This window comes from Phyllostomus hastatus, unplaced genomic scaffold (assembly GCF_019186645.2).
Source record: "Phyllostomus hastatus isolate PE091 unplaced genomic scaffold, TTU_PhHast_1.1 phas_scaffold_55, whole genome shotgun sequence".
Lineage (NCBI taxonomy): Eukaryota > Metazoa > Chordata > Mammalia > Chiroptera > Phyllostomidae > Phyllostomus > Phyllostomus hastatus.
In genome coordinates this window covers 11,175,181-11,191,473 of record NW_025334035.1, presented here as the reverse complement: position 1 = coordinate 11,191,473, position 16,293 = coordinate 11,175,181, and the positions used below count along the sequence as shown (strand labels likewise).

Sequence of the window (16,293 nt, the reverse complement as noted above, 5' to 3'; positions counted from 1 at the left end):
TAGTGCATGAAGTTCCCTTTTCTCCACACCTTGTTGACACTTGTTTGTTGATTTATTGATGATAGCCATTCTGACAGGTGTGAGGTGATATCTCAATGTAGCTTCAATTTGCATTTCTGAGGATTAGTGATATTGAGCACTTTTTCATGTCTGTTGGCCATCTGTATGTGTTCTTTGGAGAAGTGTCTATTCAGGTCCTTTGCCATTCTTTTTAACAAGATTGTACTTATTTATTTTTAGAGGGGAAGAGAGGGAGAAAGAGAGGGAGAGAAACATCAATCAGTTGCCTCTCACACACGCCAGACATGTATCCCGACTGGGAATAGAACTGGCAACCTTTTGGTTTGCAGGTTGGCACTCAGTCCACTGAGCTACACCTGCCAGGGTTCTTTGCCCATTTTTTAATTGGCTTGTTTGTCTTTCTGGTGTTGAGTTGTGTGAGTTCTTTATATATTTTAGAAATTAACCCTTTATCAGATAAATCTCTGACAAGTATATTCTCCAATACAGTGTATTCCCTTTTAATTTTGTTGATGGTTTCTTTTGCTGTGCAGAAGCTTTTTGGTGTGATATAGTCCCATATCTTTGTTTTTTCCTTTGTTGCCCTTGCCCTAGGAGATACATTACAAAAAATATTGCTGCAAGACATGTCTGAGGTTTTACTGCCTGTTTTTTTTAGGATCTTTATGATTTTGCAACTTATATTTAAGTCTTTTGTTCATTTTGAGTTTATTCTTGTATATTGTGTAAGTTGGTTGTGTTTTTTATTTGCATGTACCAGTCCAATTTTCTCAACACCATTTATTGAAGAGAGTTTTTACTCCATCGTGTGTTTTTGCTTCCTTCATCAAATACTAATTGACCATATAGCCATAGATTTATTTCTGGGCTTTGGGCTCTGTTCTATTGATCTATATGCATATTCTTTTGATTGTTTAATGTCACTTTCCTTAAATCAGCAGAGAAGTTATTTGTCAATGTGACTTTATGTGTGGAGGAAAATTAAAATTTATTCTTTCAACTTTTTTTCAGTTGTGAAAAATCTTAATGAACGATACAAGTTCTGCATCACCATGTGCAAGAAACTTACAGAAAAGCTGAATCGCTTCTTCTCTGACAAGCAGAGATTTATTGATGAAATCAACAGCGTAACTGCAGAGAAACTCATCTATAATTGTGCTGTAGAAATGGTAACCCTTTTTAAGGTTTAAAACTGGATAATGTTACTTATCTGGATGAGTATCTTTTGAATGAAATACCTATTTGATATTATCTAGATCTTTAAAAAGTGTTTATGCTCTACCACTCCCCAGGTTTCCAGTATTGTGATTGCCTCTTACTAATCTTGGACTTAATATTTAAATAACATATTAAGTACTGTTGGTACCACATTTGGTAAAATTCGGTTATTCCTCTTAAAAATTTCTAACATTTGATAGTTAGCATCTAAAAGCTTTAGCTGGGTCTATTTCTGCATTTTCTACAACATACGAAATTGTGGCTTGATAAACATTAGAAAAAATACAGTTAATCCACAAAAATTCATAGGCTCAGATTCCTGAACTGAAATCTACTTTTATAATTGTCTGGTTATACTATTGGAAATAACTTGTTTTCCATTTCATAGGGGGAAAATTGCTCTAAAGTATAGATGAAATCAGGGCCTGTTAAAGAATAGTGGTAAGCAGGAAAAATTATTGACCCATCTTATTTTTACCACATTTTTTTTTATTTTAGTCATTGTTCAGGTACAGTTTTCTGCCTTTTATTCCCATTCCAGCCCACCCACCCATCCCTCCCCACCTCTCTCCCATTTCCAACTCCCCTAGTTTTTGTCCATGTGTCCTTTATATTTGTTCCTGTAAACCCTTCCCATTATCCCCTGAAATTTCCTCTTCTTTCCCCTCTTGTCACTGTCAGCCTGTCCACTATTTCAGTGTCTTCGACTATATTTTGCTTGTTTCTTTGTTTTGTTGTTTAGGTTCCTGTTAAAGGTGAGATCACATGGTATTTGTCTTTCATTGCCTGGCTTATTTTGCTTAGCATAATGCTTTCCAGCTTCATCCATGCTGTTGCAAAGGGTAGGAGCTCCTTCTTTCTTTCTGCTGCATAGAATTTCATTGTGTAAATGTACCACAGTTTTTTGATCCATTCGTTTACTGATGGGCACCTAGGTTGCTTCCAGCACTTACCTATTGTAAATTGTGCTGCTATGAACACTGGGTTGCAAAGGTTCTTTTGTATTGGTGTTTCAGGGTTCTTAGGATATAGTCCCAGCAGTGGAATTGCAGGGTCAAAAGGCAGATCCATTTTTAGTTTTCTGAGGAAGTTCCATACTGTTTTCCATAGTGGTACCAGTCTGCATTCCCACCAACAGTGCACCAGGGTCCCCTTTTCTCCACAGTCTCTCCAACACTTATTATTTGTTGCTTTGTTTATGATGGCCATTCTGACTGGTGTGAAGTGGTACCTCATTATGGTTTTAATTTGCATCTCTCTGATAGCTAGTGACATTGAGCATCTTTTCATGTGCCTCTGAATCCTATGTATGTCTTCCTTGAAGTGTCTGTTCAAGTCCTTTGTCCATTTTTCATTTGGGTTGCTTGTCTTCTTAGAGTGGAGTCATGTAAGTTCCTTATATATTTTGGAGATTAAACCCTTGTCTGAGGTGTCATTGGCAAATATGTTTTCCCATACAGTTGGTTCTCTTTTTATTTTAATACTGTTTTCTTTAGCCATCCAGAAGCTTTTTACTTTGATGAGATCCCATTTGTTTATTTTTTCCTTTATGTCCCTTGCTCTAGGAGACATGTCAGTAAAAATGTTTCTGCATAAAATATCTGAGATTTTCCTACCTATGTTCTCCTCTAGGACTTTAATGGTGTCATGGTTTATATTTAAGTCTTTAATCCACCTTGAATTTTTTTGTGTATAAGGTGTAAGTTGGTGCTCAAGTTTCATTGTTTTGCACGTAGCTGTCCAGTTCTCCCAACACCACTTGTTGAAGAGGCTATTGTCACTCCATTTTATGTTGCTGCCCCCTTTGTCAAATATTAATTGACCGTAGAGACTTGGGTTTATTTCTGGGCTCTCTGTTCTGTTCCATTGGTCCATGTGCCTGTTTTTATGCCAGCACCAGGCTGTTTTGATTACAATGGCCTTGTAATACAGTTTAGTATCAGGTATTGTGATCCCTCCTACTGTACTCTTCTTTCTCAAAATTTCAGCAGCTATTCGGGGTCGTTTATGGTTCCATATAAATTTTTGAAGTGTTCTATGTCTGTGAAATAAGCCATTGGTACTTTAATAGGTATTGCATTGAATGTGTAAATTGTGTTGGCTAGTATGGATATTTTGATGATGTTAATTCTTCCAATCCATGAACACGGTATATGTTTCCATTTGTTTGTGTCTTCCTTGATTTCTTTCTTCAGTGTTGTATAGTTTTCTGAATACAGGTCTTTTACCTCTTTGGTTAGGTTTATTCCTAGGTATTTTATTTCTCTTTTTGCTGTATCGAATGGGATTTTTTTCTTGATTTCTGCTTCTGCTGTTTATTGATGGTGTACAGAAATGCCTTTGATATTGACTCTGGATATTGACTTTGTATCCCGCTGTTTTGCCAAATTCATTTATTAGGTCAAGCAGTTTTTTGGCCAAGTCTATAGGATTTTCTATGTACACTATCATGTCATCTGCAAACAGTGACAGTTTTGTTTCCTCCTTTCCGATTTGGATGCCTTTTACTTCTTTTTCTTGTCTGATCACTGTGGCTAAAACTTGCAGTACTATATTGAATAGAAGTGGTGAAAGTGGACAACCTTTTCTTGTTCTTGATCTTAGTGGAAAAGATTTTAGTATTTGCCCATTGAGTATGATGTTGGCTGTAGGTCTCTCATATATGGCCTTTATGATGTTGATGAATGCTCCCTCTATTCCCACTTGGCAGAGTGTTTTTATCATAAATGGGTGCTGTACCTTACCAAATGTTTTTTCTGCATCTATTGATATGCTCATGTGGTTTTTGTTTTTGCTTTTGTTTATGTGATGTATTACATTTACCAATTTGCGAATATTTTGCCATCTTTGCATTCTTGGGATGACTTACTCATGATGTATGATCTTTTTAATGTATTGTTGGATGCGGTTTGCCAATATTTTGTTGAGGATTTCAGCATCTATGTTCATCAGCGATATTGGCCTGAAGTTTTCTTTCTTTGTTGTGTCTTTATCTGGTTTTGGGATTAGGATGATGTTGGCCTCATAAAAAGAGTGTGAGAGTCTTCCATCTTCTTGGGTTTTTTGGAATAGTCTGTGAAGGGATAGGGGTTAGCTCTTCCTTAAATGCTTTGTAGAATTCTCCTGTGAAACCATCTGGTCCAGGGCTTTTGTGTGTCAGGAGTTTTTTGATTACTGCTTCAACTTCTTTTGCTGTTATTGGTCTGTTCAGGCTTTCTTCTTTTTCTTTATTGAGTTTTGGAAGATTATATTTTTCTAGAAATTTGTCCATTTCACCTAGGTTTTCAAATTTCTTGGCATACAGTTCTTCATAGTAATTTCTTACAATCCTTTGTATTTCTGTGGTATCAGTTGTAATTTCTCCTCTTTCATTTCTGATTGTGTTTATTTGGGTCTTCTCTCTTTTTTTCTTGATGAGTCTGCTTAAAGGCTTGTCAATTTTGTTTATCTTTTCAAAGAACCAGCTCCTGGATTCATTGGTCCTTAGAATTGTGCTTTTAGTCTCTATGTCATTTAATTCTCTGTGATCTTGATTATTTCCTTCCTTCTACTTGTTCTGGGCTGTCTTTGTTGCTGCTCCTCGAGTTCTTGTAGACGTAGGGTTAGGTTGTTTGTTTGAAATGGTTCTGTCTTTTTTATGTATGCTAGTATCATTATGAACTTCCCTCTCAGAACTGCTTTTGCTGTGTCCCTTAGGTTTTGGGTTGTTGTGAGTTCATTTTCATATGTTTGCAGTAACTTTTTGATTTCTTCCCTAATTTCATTCTTGACCCATTCATTGTTTTATAGCATGCTATTTAATCTCTGATTTTGAGTGTTTTGCACTTTTCTGCTTGGGGTTGGTTTCTAGTTTCAGTCCCTTGTGGTCAGGGAAAATGCTTGGTATGATTTCAATTTTCTTGAATTTGTTGATGATTGTTTTGTGTCCTATCATGTGGTCAATCTTTGAAAATGTTCCATGTACATTTGAAAAGAATGTGTATTTAGCTTCTAAATACACATGGGATGTATGTGGGATTGAGGGTTCTGTATATATTAGTTAAGTCCATTTCATCTAGGGCATTGTTCAATGCCACAATATCTTTGTTGATATTTTGTTTGGAAGATCTATTTTTGACAGTGGGGTGTTAAAATCTCCTACTATAATTGTGTTGCTGTCAATATCTTTCTTGAAGTCCTCTAAGATTTTCTTTACGTATTTGGGTGCTCCTATGTTGGCTGCATGTATATTTACAATGTTTATGTCTTCTTGGTGGATTCTTCCCTTAAGTATTATGAAGTGACATTCTGGGTCTCTCTTTATGACCCTTTTTTGGAAGTCTGTTTTGTCTGATATGAGTATTGCTACTCCAGCTTTTTTTTCCTATCCATTTGCTTAGAAGATTTGTTTCCAGCCCTTCACTTTCAGCCTGTGCAGGTCTTTTATCCTGAGGTGGGTCTCTTGTAGGCAGCATATGTGTGGGTCATGTTTTCTTATCCATTCAGCTATTCTGTGTCTTTTGATTGGAGCATTTAATCCATTTACATTTAAGGTTATTATTGATAGGTACTTGTTCATTGCCATTTATGTACCTGTGTTCCTCTTTCTCTCTCTCTCTCTCTTTCTGTCTCTTTTCCTTCCTTACCTTAAAGCAGTCCCTTTAGCATCTCTTGCACAGCTGGTTTGGTGGAGGTGTATTCTTTTAGACTTCGTTTGTCTGGGAAGCTCCTTATTTGGCTTTCTATCTTGATTGAGAGAGAGCCTTGTTGGGTAAAGTAGCCTTGGTTGCAGGCCTCTGGTTCTCATTACTTGGAATATTTCTTGGCATTCTCTTCTGGCTTGGAGCATTTCCATTGAGAAGCCAGCTGCTAGCCTTATTGGGGCTCCCTGGTATGTTACTTCCTGTTTCTCCCTTGCTGCTTTTAAGATTCTCTCTTTGTCTTGAAATTTTGCCATTTAATTTTGATTTGTCTTGAGGTGGGCCTCTTTGGGTTCCTCTTGATTGGGACTCCCTGTGTTTCCTGGGTTTGTGTGACTTTTTCTCTCATCAAATTAGGGAAGTTTTCCATCATTTTTCAAATAGGTTTTCTATCCCTTGCTCTTCTTCTCCTCCTTCTGGCTTCCCTATTATAAGGATATTATTACATTTCATATTGCTTTGCATTTCTCTTAATCCCTCTTTATTCTTTCTGAGCCTCTTTTCCTTTTCTTGCTCTTTCTGGGTGTTTTTTCAACTTTGTCCTCCAGCTCACTGATCTGATCTTCTGCTTCATCGATCCTGCTTTTCATTCCTTCTGCTGTGTTCTTCAGTTCAGATAAGATAATGTGTTCTTCATTTCTTCTTTCCTCTTGGCATTGTTGATAGTTTCCATTTCCTTTTTTAAGTTGACATAGTTTGCAGTGAGTTTGGGGTAGTTTCCCTGCAGTTTGCGGTAGCTCATTGTGAGCTCATTGAGCTTCCTCACAATAATTTCTTTCAAGTCACCATCTGATAGTTGAGTTGCCTCTGTTTCATTTAGCATTCTTTCTGAGGCTTCTGTCTTTCCCTTCATTTGGGGATTGTTTCTTTGTCTTCCCATTGTTCGTAAGACTCTTCTTGTTAGCCTCTGTTTCTTAAATTGATCTGTTTTGGTTCCCTGTGTTTACGGTGTAAACTTCTGTCGTAGAATGCCTTGAGATTCATTGGTGCAGTCTCCTTCGGGTTTCCTGGTGTTCACAGCTTCTCCCTTCTCTTTTTTGTGATCAGTTGGAGGAGTAAGGTAAAATGGTTTAAGACAGCAAGAGAGTATTCTATATTTCCAGTAGCAGCCAGTAGAGAAGAGATAGGAGATCCTTTGGCTACGTATAGTGTTAACTGTGATCTTTCGCCCCACTAGCCACGTTTTAGAAAGGATGGGAAGAAGATAAGACTCTTATTGGGGAGGAAAAGATTGTGAGTTGGATCTAGAAAGCAGTGAGGCTGTGGGACGGTCAGATTCTGAAGTAGAGTGGGAGTAAAGAATAGTAAATAGGAGTAGTGTTTAATAGAATAGAGTTAACCACAAGAATAATAGAGTTCTGGAAACCTTGAAGTTGGCTGAGATCTGGGAGGGATGTTGTGTAGTATTTCCAATTGTATTGAATATGTCTTATTTATAGTAATATTAGAGCAACAATCATATGGCAGAGTCTATGAGATCTAGATAACAAGAACAGGGAGTATAGAACCTTGAGTAGTGTACTAACAGAACACAAATGAAGGACAGTAAATTAGCAGTACACTATGAATGAGATAACAGGGGAAACTTATCAAATGATACAGTGTAATCAGCCAAGCAAAGACTATAGAGAAAGAAGAGGAATACCAAAATACTATTAAAATAAGAAATGTAAGAAAAATGAAAAAAGATGATACAAATTTGCAGTAACTTGCAGGTTCAAAAAAAAAAAGCAGAAGATAGAATGAAGGAGAGATAAATTTGGAAAGGAAGGAATAACACTAGGATGAAAGGAAGAGAAACATAAGGAATTGAGAGATAAAAAAATAATAAACATTAAAAAATAGAAAGTTACTTTAAAAAGATAAACTCAAACATAAAAAAAAACAAAATCTCAAACAAAACAAAACAAAATGTCAAAAAAAACCAAAAAAACACCTCTTGTTGGTTTCTAACTGGCCAAACCAATTTTTCTGGTCTTGCTGGCTTCAGCAGGCTGAGGGGGGATTGGAATGCTTTTCACTCTTCCCAGTCAGAATTCAGTCAGTCTCTCGAGTACTGTCCCCAGGGCTATCCACGCCCTCTTCCCAGAGGTGATCCAGTGCCTCTCCACAGGACCCTGGGTGTGGGTCTGGGCGCTCCCAAGCTCATTCACAGGAGCTCACCACAGGGGGCTCCTGGGCTTCGGGATCCCGCAAAGCACCCTCAGATGTCTTTTCCAGGTTCATGGTTAACCCGAGGGAGTGCGCACTTCACAGTGTAAGCTCCGGGGATCTTGAGGGGGTGCACAGTTCCCCCAAGTTCACCGCAGTGGGCTCCAGGTTCCCGCAATCACCCGTGCCCTTTCCGTGTTCAGGGCTGTGGGGTCTGGGTCTTCCACAAAATCACACTATCTCCGGGTTGGGGGTGTGGGCCCACGGCCAGGCCAGGCCACCCTTGGTTGCTCAGGCTGGGGCACTCACTCTTCCCAGGGCTATGCGTGGGTGCTCATAGCCTCTGTGTGATTGTCTCTCAGCCCTCACTCCTCTCTCTGTGCCTTCAAGCAATAAGACTTCCCCCGGTGCTGCTCAGTCCTTGTTTGGCGTTTGGTGGGGAGGGAGCAGTTGACCCAGCTCTTCTCCCGAGTGCCCTGAGGCAGGCCGAGGAGCAGCAGGCCTGGGGCCTGCAACCTTCCTGGGGCCCGCGCTGATTCCTGGGCCCTTCTTATCGTGAAGCAGTCTCCTTACCATCTGGTTTTTCAATGTCTGCTATAATTTTTGATGTCCTATTTTCATAAATGTTGTGATTTTGTTGGCCCCCTGCTCTGTTCCTCTGAAGATCGGCCAGTTTCTCTCCCATGCGTAGGGGGAAGGGAAATCTGCTTTCTCCTACCGCACTGCCATCTTGCTCCCATTTTTACCACATTAACATAGACCTCCCTTCTTTCCCCCGATTTGCTCTTTTGCTTTGTACTGTTATATTACACCCTTGGACTTAATTTTGAAAGCCATTACAATAAAAATCATATGAAAACAACTTTGGAATGTAAACTGTTGGCATTAATAATATGCATTGTATCAGTCTATACTGAGTCAAGACTTCATATGATAATTGTTTTTTATCCTCACTCAAGGACATGCTTATTGATTTTAGAGAGAGGGAAAGGGAGGGTAAAAGAGAGGGAGAGAAACATCCATGTGAGAGAGAAACATTGATTGGTTGCCTCTTACAGGCACCCCGACTGGGGATCAAAACTGCAACCTAGATATGTGCCCTGACCAGGAATTAAACCCATGACCTTTCAGTTTATGGGGCAGTACTCCAACCAACTGAGCCACACTGACCAGGGCAATAATTTTTTTGTAGAAGTTGTACCAGGAAGAAGGTCCTCTCAAAAGGAATTATGGTGCTTCTTTCTCGTCTGAGAAAAAGAGCCATGTAACTTTAATAAGTCCCTTGTTTTGCCTTGGCTGCTTAGCAAGTTTAGAGATATTACCACTTAAGTTTAGTAACTTATTTCTTCTTCCTTTCCCTGACTCTTATTTTCTATATTCATGTCATTTATTTTATTATAAGTGTCTTTAAATTATTTTTTGAAGAAGACAGCATATTGACAAGTAAATTAGGAAACTGGATTACTGACAGTCCTGACTTTTAATGATTACAGAGAAAAACAGAATGCTATTGGGGAAACTCAAATACTCATAACCTTGTGAATAATACTACTGTCCCCTAGTTTTGGAAAGCCCCCACCTACCTTTTGCATCACTTAGCTCACTCCTATTACATCTTCATGACTGTCCCTAACGTCATTTCCTGGAGGTCTTCCCTACCCTTCCTCTCCTTCTGTTACCTCTGTGCCCTCTGGGGCTTCCTCCTAGTGTACCATGTCACCCTTGCAGGCCTGTCTCCCCCAGACTGTGAGCTCCTTTGTGTGCTCAGTGAAGATCCCTGAGTGAGTGAGTGAATATACCAGACAGTCATTTAACTAAAAGACACAGCTGAGAACTGACTTTTAACACCATTTAGTTATTTTATTGTAACAAAATCTACTCTAATGAAATGCCAGCTTACCCTAGTGTGAAGGTGTTTGTTTAACATAAGCCATAGAAGAGCCAATTTAGAAGTGTAAATTCCATGAATGTCTTATCCTTCCTCAGTCAGAAATGTCTGAGGATAAGAAGGCTATGTTTGAATGCAGAATCTCTTTTGTCAGGAAGCTCCTTCTTTATATCGCTCATCCGATGAATCTCTTATCTTTTAAGTTTTATCTAGTTTGGTAGACTGTAATCATTTTTTCAAAATGTGTTAGTTTTATAGATTCCACTTAAAGCTACCTTGCCCAAATGGATTAGTATTTTCTTGGAAAAGCTGAGCATCTCCTTTTTGTTGACTGGCTTCAGGTTCAGTCTGCAGCTCTGGACGAGATGTTCCAGCAGACTGAAGACATTGTCCATCGCTATCAGAAGGCAGCCCTGCTTTTGGAAGGCCTAGCTAAGATTCTCCAGGACCCTGCAGATATTGAAAACATACACAAATGTAAGTTGACTTAGCAGTGTTTCCCACACAGGTACAGTAGGAAGAGCTTGGCACTGGGAATCACACTGCCTGGGTTTGAAGGTTGGTTTTCCAATCTTGGGCAAATCACTTCACCTTTCTGTGGTCTCAGTTTCTTCTTCCAAAAGATAAGGGAACAATGCCTGCTTTGCAGAGCTGTAGTGAGGATTAGAGATAATACTTGTAAAGCACTCATGGCTTTTGTCCTCACTCTTTAGATTTCTGTACTGCCCTACTGTGTTGGTGTGTGCGTACACAGAGAACCTTGTTTTTATTATTAAATAATAACATGAAATTATCTTAAGTCTCGTGGGCTTAGTGACTGAAGAATCCCAGGAAGACCCTATGTGCTTCATATTTGGTATAGATAGAATGGAGGTTGATAGGATACCAGCATGATCTCATCACTGGTCAGGTATGAGCACAGTGATGTGGTTTTTGGGGAGGAGGTGAAGGATCTGTTGGAGTATATGTGGTCACACCACATTCTGCAGAGCCACAAGAGTTGGCAGGTCTAAAATTATTTGCAATTGTTTGTTCTTTATTTGCTGTGCTAATCTAAATTTTACCCATGTGCAGCACTAAACTACAAGTCATATCCTAGCAATTACCAGACAAAAAGAAGAAAAAGTATTCAGAACTGTTAACTCTGGGGCAAAATAGAACAGAGATGAGGATGTAGGTAGAGTGAGTGATTTTTTAATCAGTTTTTCTTTCCTTGGTTTTGAAAATATAAATGATCTTTATTATGATTTTAATTTATTTTATTTGTAGATAAATCTAGTATTGAAAGAAGATTGTCGGCACTCTGCTATAGTTCTTCCACAATGTGAGCGGCGGCAGGCCTGTCCCATGGCCCCTTGGTGAGGGGTATAAGGTGACGTGTTAGGGGTACAGCTTGGGTTCTGTTGCCCCATCCCCAGGAAACTAGTTTCTTACCTGGTGACAACCAAAGAACAAGCAGTGATCTCAAAACAAAAACAATCCAAAAAGTACATATGTGTAGGAAAATCTGCCTTATTGGAGAAGCCACCACTTTCCTTTTCCATTATAGAAGCAGAAGTAAGAGTATTCCACTTGGCTGGCTCTCAGCTTGAACTTGGTAAATAAATGTACCTTAGAACTAGAGTTATCAGTACATTTATTCTTAAGGAAAATTAAGAATGAAACAAGTGAGTAGCTCTCACTCAGTTCACCAGAGCAATGTGTGAAATTCCACATGTTTACTGAGGTATAAAAAAAGACAACTCCATCTCATCTGGGCAGTTTGATACTTGGGGTAAGTTTGAATCTGAGCATGCATCCTTAAACAGCTCAGGAAGACGGAACCTGAGGAGAGACGAAAGATGGGTCTTAGAAGGACTTCTGAAATGTTCCATTTGACCTGATGCGGACACTTATTAATCTTCCAGATCTTTCATATATTGCACTAATTTATTAAAACAACTCTGTATTGGACTTTGCAATTTAAAACTAACTGAGGCACAATGGACTTGTTTTGAAAATATTTTACTTGATTATATACACACACTGTTTCCAGAATTCACATGTAATCTCTGGTGGGCTTTTCAATGGTAAAAATTTGTGTTCATGTGAATCTTTGCATTTTTTAACCTATTCATCTATCTATACCCACAGATTTTCTCAGTGATATTTTTGAGTTGCCGGTTATTGGCTTTTGGTTGCGTTTGTGTGTGTGCATGCAGGATGCTCATTGATGCCTGTGACTTCTGGGTTTATTAAAGGCTAGGTTTGGTTTATTTAAGCAGTATTAGAAAAAATGTCAATCAAGGGATACCCTCAAGAATTCTAATAGGACCAAATCAAAGTTGGTGATTTAAAGGCTTGTTAATGATGCAGAGTTTGTACATGAAATTAGTGAAAAGTGAGATTTGTTTTCTCTTAGGAAAATGGGCAGCTTTCTGGCCTAAAATGTATTTTTCGTGTTAATCCTGATGGTTCACCAAATAACTAGTAGTGGAGAATGTGGACAGTTAGCATCCCTCCAGAAATGTTTCCTAGGTTGTATATTATTTGTTTCTTTTATTTACCTGCTTGAATACTTGAATAAACGATTCTTCAGTTTTAATCCTTTTATTTTAATCCTTTTAGATAATAAATCTGAACTCTGACAAATTACATAGAAACTCTTCGGCATTAATCTAATTTTAGTGTGCTGATAAAAACAAAAACATAGTTTTTCTTTTCTTTGATAATGTAATGTAATTTTACCTTATTTATCTGTATAAAATTCCAGCAGTTAATTTGAACATTTATTTATATGATGTTTGTGTATTTTTAGGTCTTTAATACAGTGTTTCTACCTCTCATTTGTAACTGCATGCATTATTCTTGAAACTAGGTAAAATTCACCAGATTGTTGTATAGTAAATAGCCTTTTTATAACTGCCTATACAGATGTAAATTAAGGTAAAATAAACCTGACAAAGTGTTTCTAGGGTAAAGCTGGGTTCATATCACATGGCTTTTCAAGCCTGAGCCTTCCTCAGTGCATTTGGAAGCTCTGCCCCGCCCCAGGGTGTCAGGCTTCAGTGGCTATTGCAGTGCAGGAACAGTTTGTGTGCAGTAGGGACTCCTGCCCCTCTGCTGGGCTGAGAGGCTGAGGGCACTGTGTTGTGTAACTTGTTAGGTGTGCAGTTACTTCCCAGGCTGTCTCAGTTCATCCTCTAGGGCATGGGTTCATTCTCGGCCTTCCTCCCCTCTCCAGTTTTTTTGTTTTTGTTTTTGTTTTGTTTGTTTGTTTGTTTTAATTAAACATAGAATGAAATAGGGTCACAGCCAGCAAGTGATGGGTCTGCAGTCTGGTAACTAGGGGGAGCTATGCCAGGCTTTGTGACTTCCAGGTCCTTTCTTCTTCTGCTTGTGTAAGAAAGGTTTTGTGGTAGATAGTGTTTGTGAAACTGAAGTCTCAACAGCAGAGAAGATCAAACTGCAAAGTCATGAATAATGGTTCTGATTATGCTTCCATTATCAAGGCTAATTGTTTAAGAGATTTTGCCTTGATTATAACAATAATAAACACTTTGTTTCCATTAGTATTTTTTAATTTCATATCATCTCTTTCATAATGTAGAAATTGACCAGTTCATATATTTATGGGTTGGCCACCTACATTCAAGCCATAACCCAGAAAGTTACTGACCACACAAATGTAAACCAATGAATTTTCTGATTGGCTGTATTCCTGCAGTAAGGATTTGCTTTACCTACACTGGTGCTAGACCTGGTGGTTCCCATAGTCCTAAGCTCCCCACCCCCACCAAGAGGAGAAACCAGAGCAGCAGGTGTTCTGTCCTGGCTGTAGTGAGGGACAGGAGCTGGGAAAGGAGCTTACCATTGGGGGTGGGTGGCCTTGGTCTCCACAGGGTAGTAAAGAGGATGTTGAGCTGGACATCATGGCCATGAGGTCATTGACTCGGGTATCAAAAGAATTCTTGAGGTGCTGAAGTGATTTGAGCATAGGCCTTGGAGGAGGACTTCCCACTTTTAATGTATCCTTTCCCCTCATAGTTTCTGTAAGCAGTCTTAAATTTTTTTCTGGATAAAGCAAGGTGATGTGTTCTCTCAGAGGATTGCCTGCTGATGGGCTTGACAGGGAGTAGCTGCTGCTGAAGACCTGCTATCATCTCTCCATTAATAGGTGCATCTGAGAAGTGTCTGTGCTACCACTGTGCGGCCTGGAGACAGTTCATGTCCGGATGACGTACTCCTGAATCTTCAGCCATGGAAGCTCTTGGGCCTACCCAAGTCTCTTCCTTGGCTGTTAAAGCTCTGTAAAAATGCTTTCTTTGGGAGAGGGGTCAAGGGGGTACTTCCTCACCTGCTACAGAAGAAATGGCACCATAAGTGATTTGCCTGGGAAAGCACTGCTCTGCGGGAAACTGACAGTTGTCCCCAAAAGCTCCACTTCAGCAGAAGAGGCAAAACCAAACCAGTAAAGGGCCGTTGTGAACTCAGTGACCATCATCCTGGAGAAAGAAACAGAAGCAGAGAGGCCGCTGACAGTGCAGCCCCACTATGTGCAAGGACCAGGACATCTGGACCCGAAAGAGGTGTGTCTGCACTCAGTGCAGGCATACCGAATCTGTGGGTGTTTTCCTTTTCAGAGAGGGCCTCTCAGTCCAGTTTTTAATGTGCCAGAGGTCTCGGTGCCTCCGAAGAGGGATCTGAGATGGGAGATTCTTCTGAAGTCTACAACCTGGGAGTTGCTAAGTGTATGGGGGTGTGTTAGGAAGAACTGATTCAATTTCCTTCTTAACCTGGTTGGCTGTCTCAGTGCTGCTCCCCACTGAGTCCCTCCCCTCTGGGGCCACCCTGCTCTGGGAGGGTTTTTTCACATCACTAGGAAAGGCCATCAGAGCCCTTATTTATGGAGAACTTCTGTCCATCCTTGGGCATAGTGGTGCACTTGGTCTGACTCCAGCTCTCCCATGCATTACTGTGTGTCTTTGGGTACACACCCTGACCTCTCTGTATCTGGCAAACCAGGGGAGGGCACAGCTCACACAGCCATGGTGAGAACAAAGCAAGTTAGTAAGTGTGAAGTTCAAACAGCCCCGAACCAGCACAGTAAGTCCTTGAGAGCGTCAGCTGTTGAAGTGGTGGTCCATCTGTAGCTCTTTGCTGTTTTGTTTTGGGGAGAGGTGATGAACAGTTTGTTTTGGTGGGGGAGCGGGTGGGGTTGAGGCAAAGCCTGGTTTCAGAGCTTACTGGAACCACATTTGCTTTAGCCAGACAGCTAAAGGACGCAGCTCCTTCCCCGGCCCACCCACCAGGCAGTCTGTTTTCAAGATATCCTTTACTTACCCTTTTAGGTCGACCTGGCAATTTTAACAAAATGTGTGTCAGTCTATTTATTACTTTGATTCTCATACCAACCCTTACATGCCTCATTTTACAGATGGAAAAAACTGACTTGGAGAGTAATTTTCCCAAGAGAAAGGCCACATGCCTAGATATGGTAGAAGCAGAGTACTGCAGGGGTTGGACTGCCAGACTGCTGGGCAGGAGGAATCTTGCTTCTCTTACATGGTGTCCCAGAGTGCCATGCCTGTGCACGTCTGGGTCCTTCTAGGAAGAGGGGAGCGAAGGCAGCTTTATGACATTTGGTATCCAGGTGCCTCCTGCTGGAGCCGTCTTGCAGGAACAGAAGGCAGCAGATGCCAAGAAGCAGATGAAGTCAGGAGCTTTGTGCAGCCCCCTTGGGGGGTGTGCAGTAGGAGTCCAAGCACAGTAGGTTTAAGAAACCACCCTTGAAACTATGTGAAAGGGCTTCTACGATGTGAATAAACTTGAGCCTTTGATGGGCCCACTTTACAGTTTTCTTGTTTGTTGCTGATATGCGCCAGTGAAATGGAATAGCAGGAGATTATCCAGTCCCAGGGGGAGTTGGGCTTCAACCCCATGTTTGCCCAGGGGCCTCGCAAGGGCCCTGGCTGCCTCCTGGGCCCAGTTCTTTCACTGATGGCTGGTCATAGATACAGACCCCTTCCCAGGAAGCTCCTTAGCCTGTCCTCACCATCGCTGTGCAGTCTCACACTCTCCACTTGGACTTGACCAGCAGAGAGTTCCATGCCAGCCCTTTCTGTGCACCAGGAGGAGGGTGGCATGCACAGCCTTTGTCTCAAACCAGCAGGCCCCAACCAGGTTGCTCCTTCTCCCCTTGCCTTCCTTGCCCTTTCCCATTTCAGCCCAGTCAGTGTGAGGGTCTTGATGTCCACAGGGTGGACATTAAGGGTGTGTCTGCAGGAGTAGCCATCAGTATTTGGGCTCCATCTCCTGCAGGGAAAGGTAGGGAGGAAGGTGCTGAGTTGGACAGAG

General features: G+C 40.6%; 1 protein-coding gene across 4 annotated transcripts in view; it reads left to right on the top strand.

Moving 5' to 3' along the window:
* Positions 1-15,776, top strand: part of ULK2 (unc-51 like autophagy activating kinase 2) — a 112,514-nt gene extending 96,738 nt beyond the window's left edge. For 2 of the 4 annotated variants that reach the window (XM_045824092.1, XM_045824095.1), the window contains 3 exons: positions 1,033-1,190; positions 10,299-10,434; positions 11,227-12,541. In XM_045824092.1, coding sequence (XP_045680048.1) covers positions 1,033-1,190; positions 10,299-10,434; positions 11,227-11,285 — 353 coding nt within the window. In that variant the 3' untranslated portion in view covers positions 11,286-12,541. Of the gene's footprint in view, positions 1-1,032; positions 1,191-10,298; positions 10,435-11,226; positions 12,542-14,113 lie in introns of those variants that run through there. The other 2 variants (XM_045824094.1, XM_045824093.1) reach the window with 2 other exon arrangements.
* The last annotated feature ends 517 nt before the right edge of the window (positions 15,777-16,293 follow it).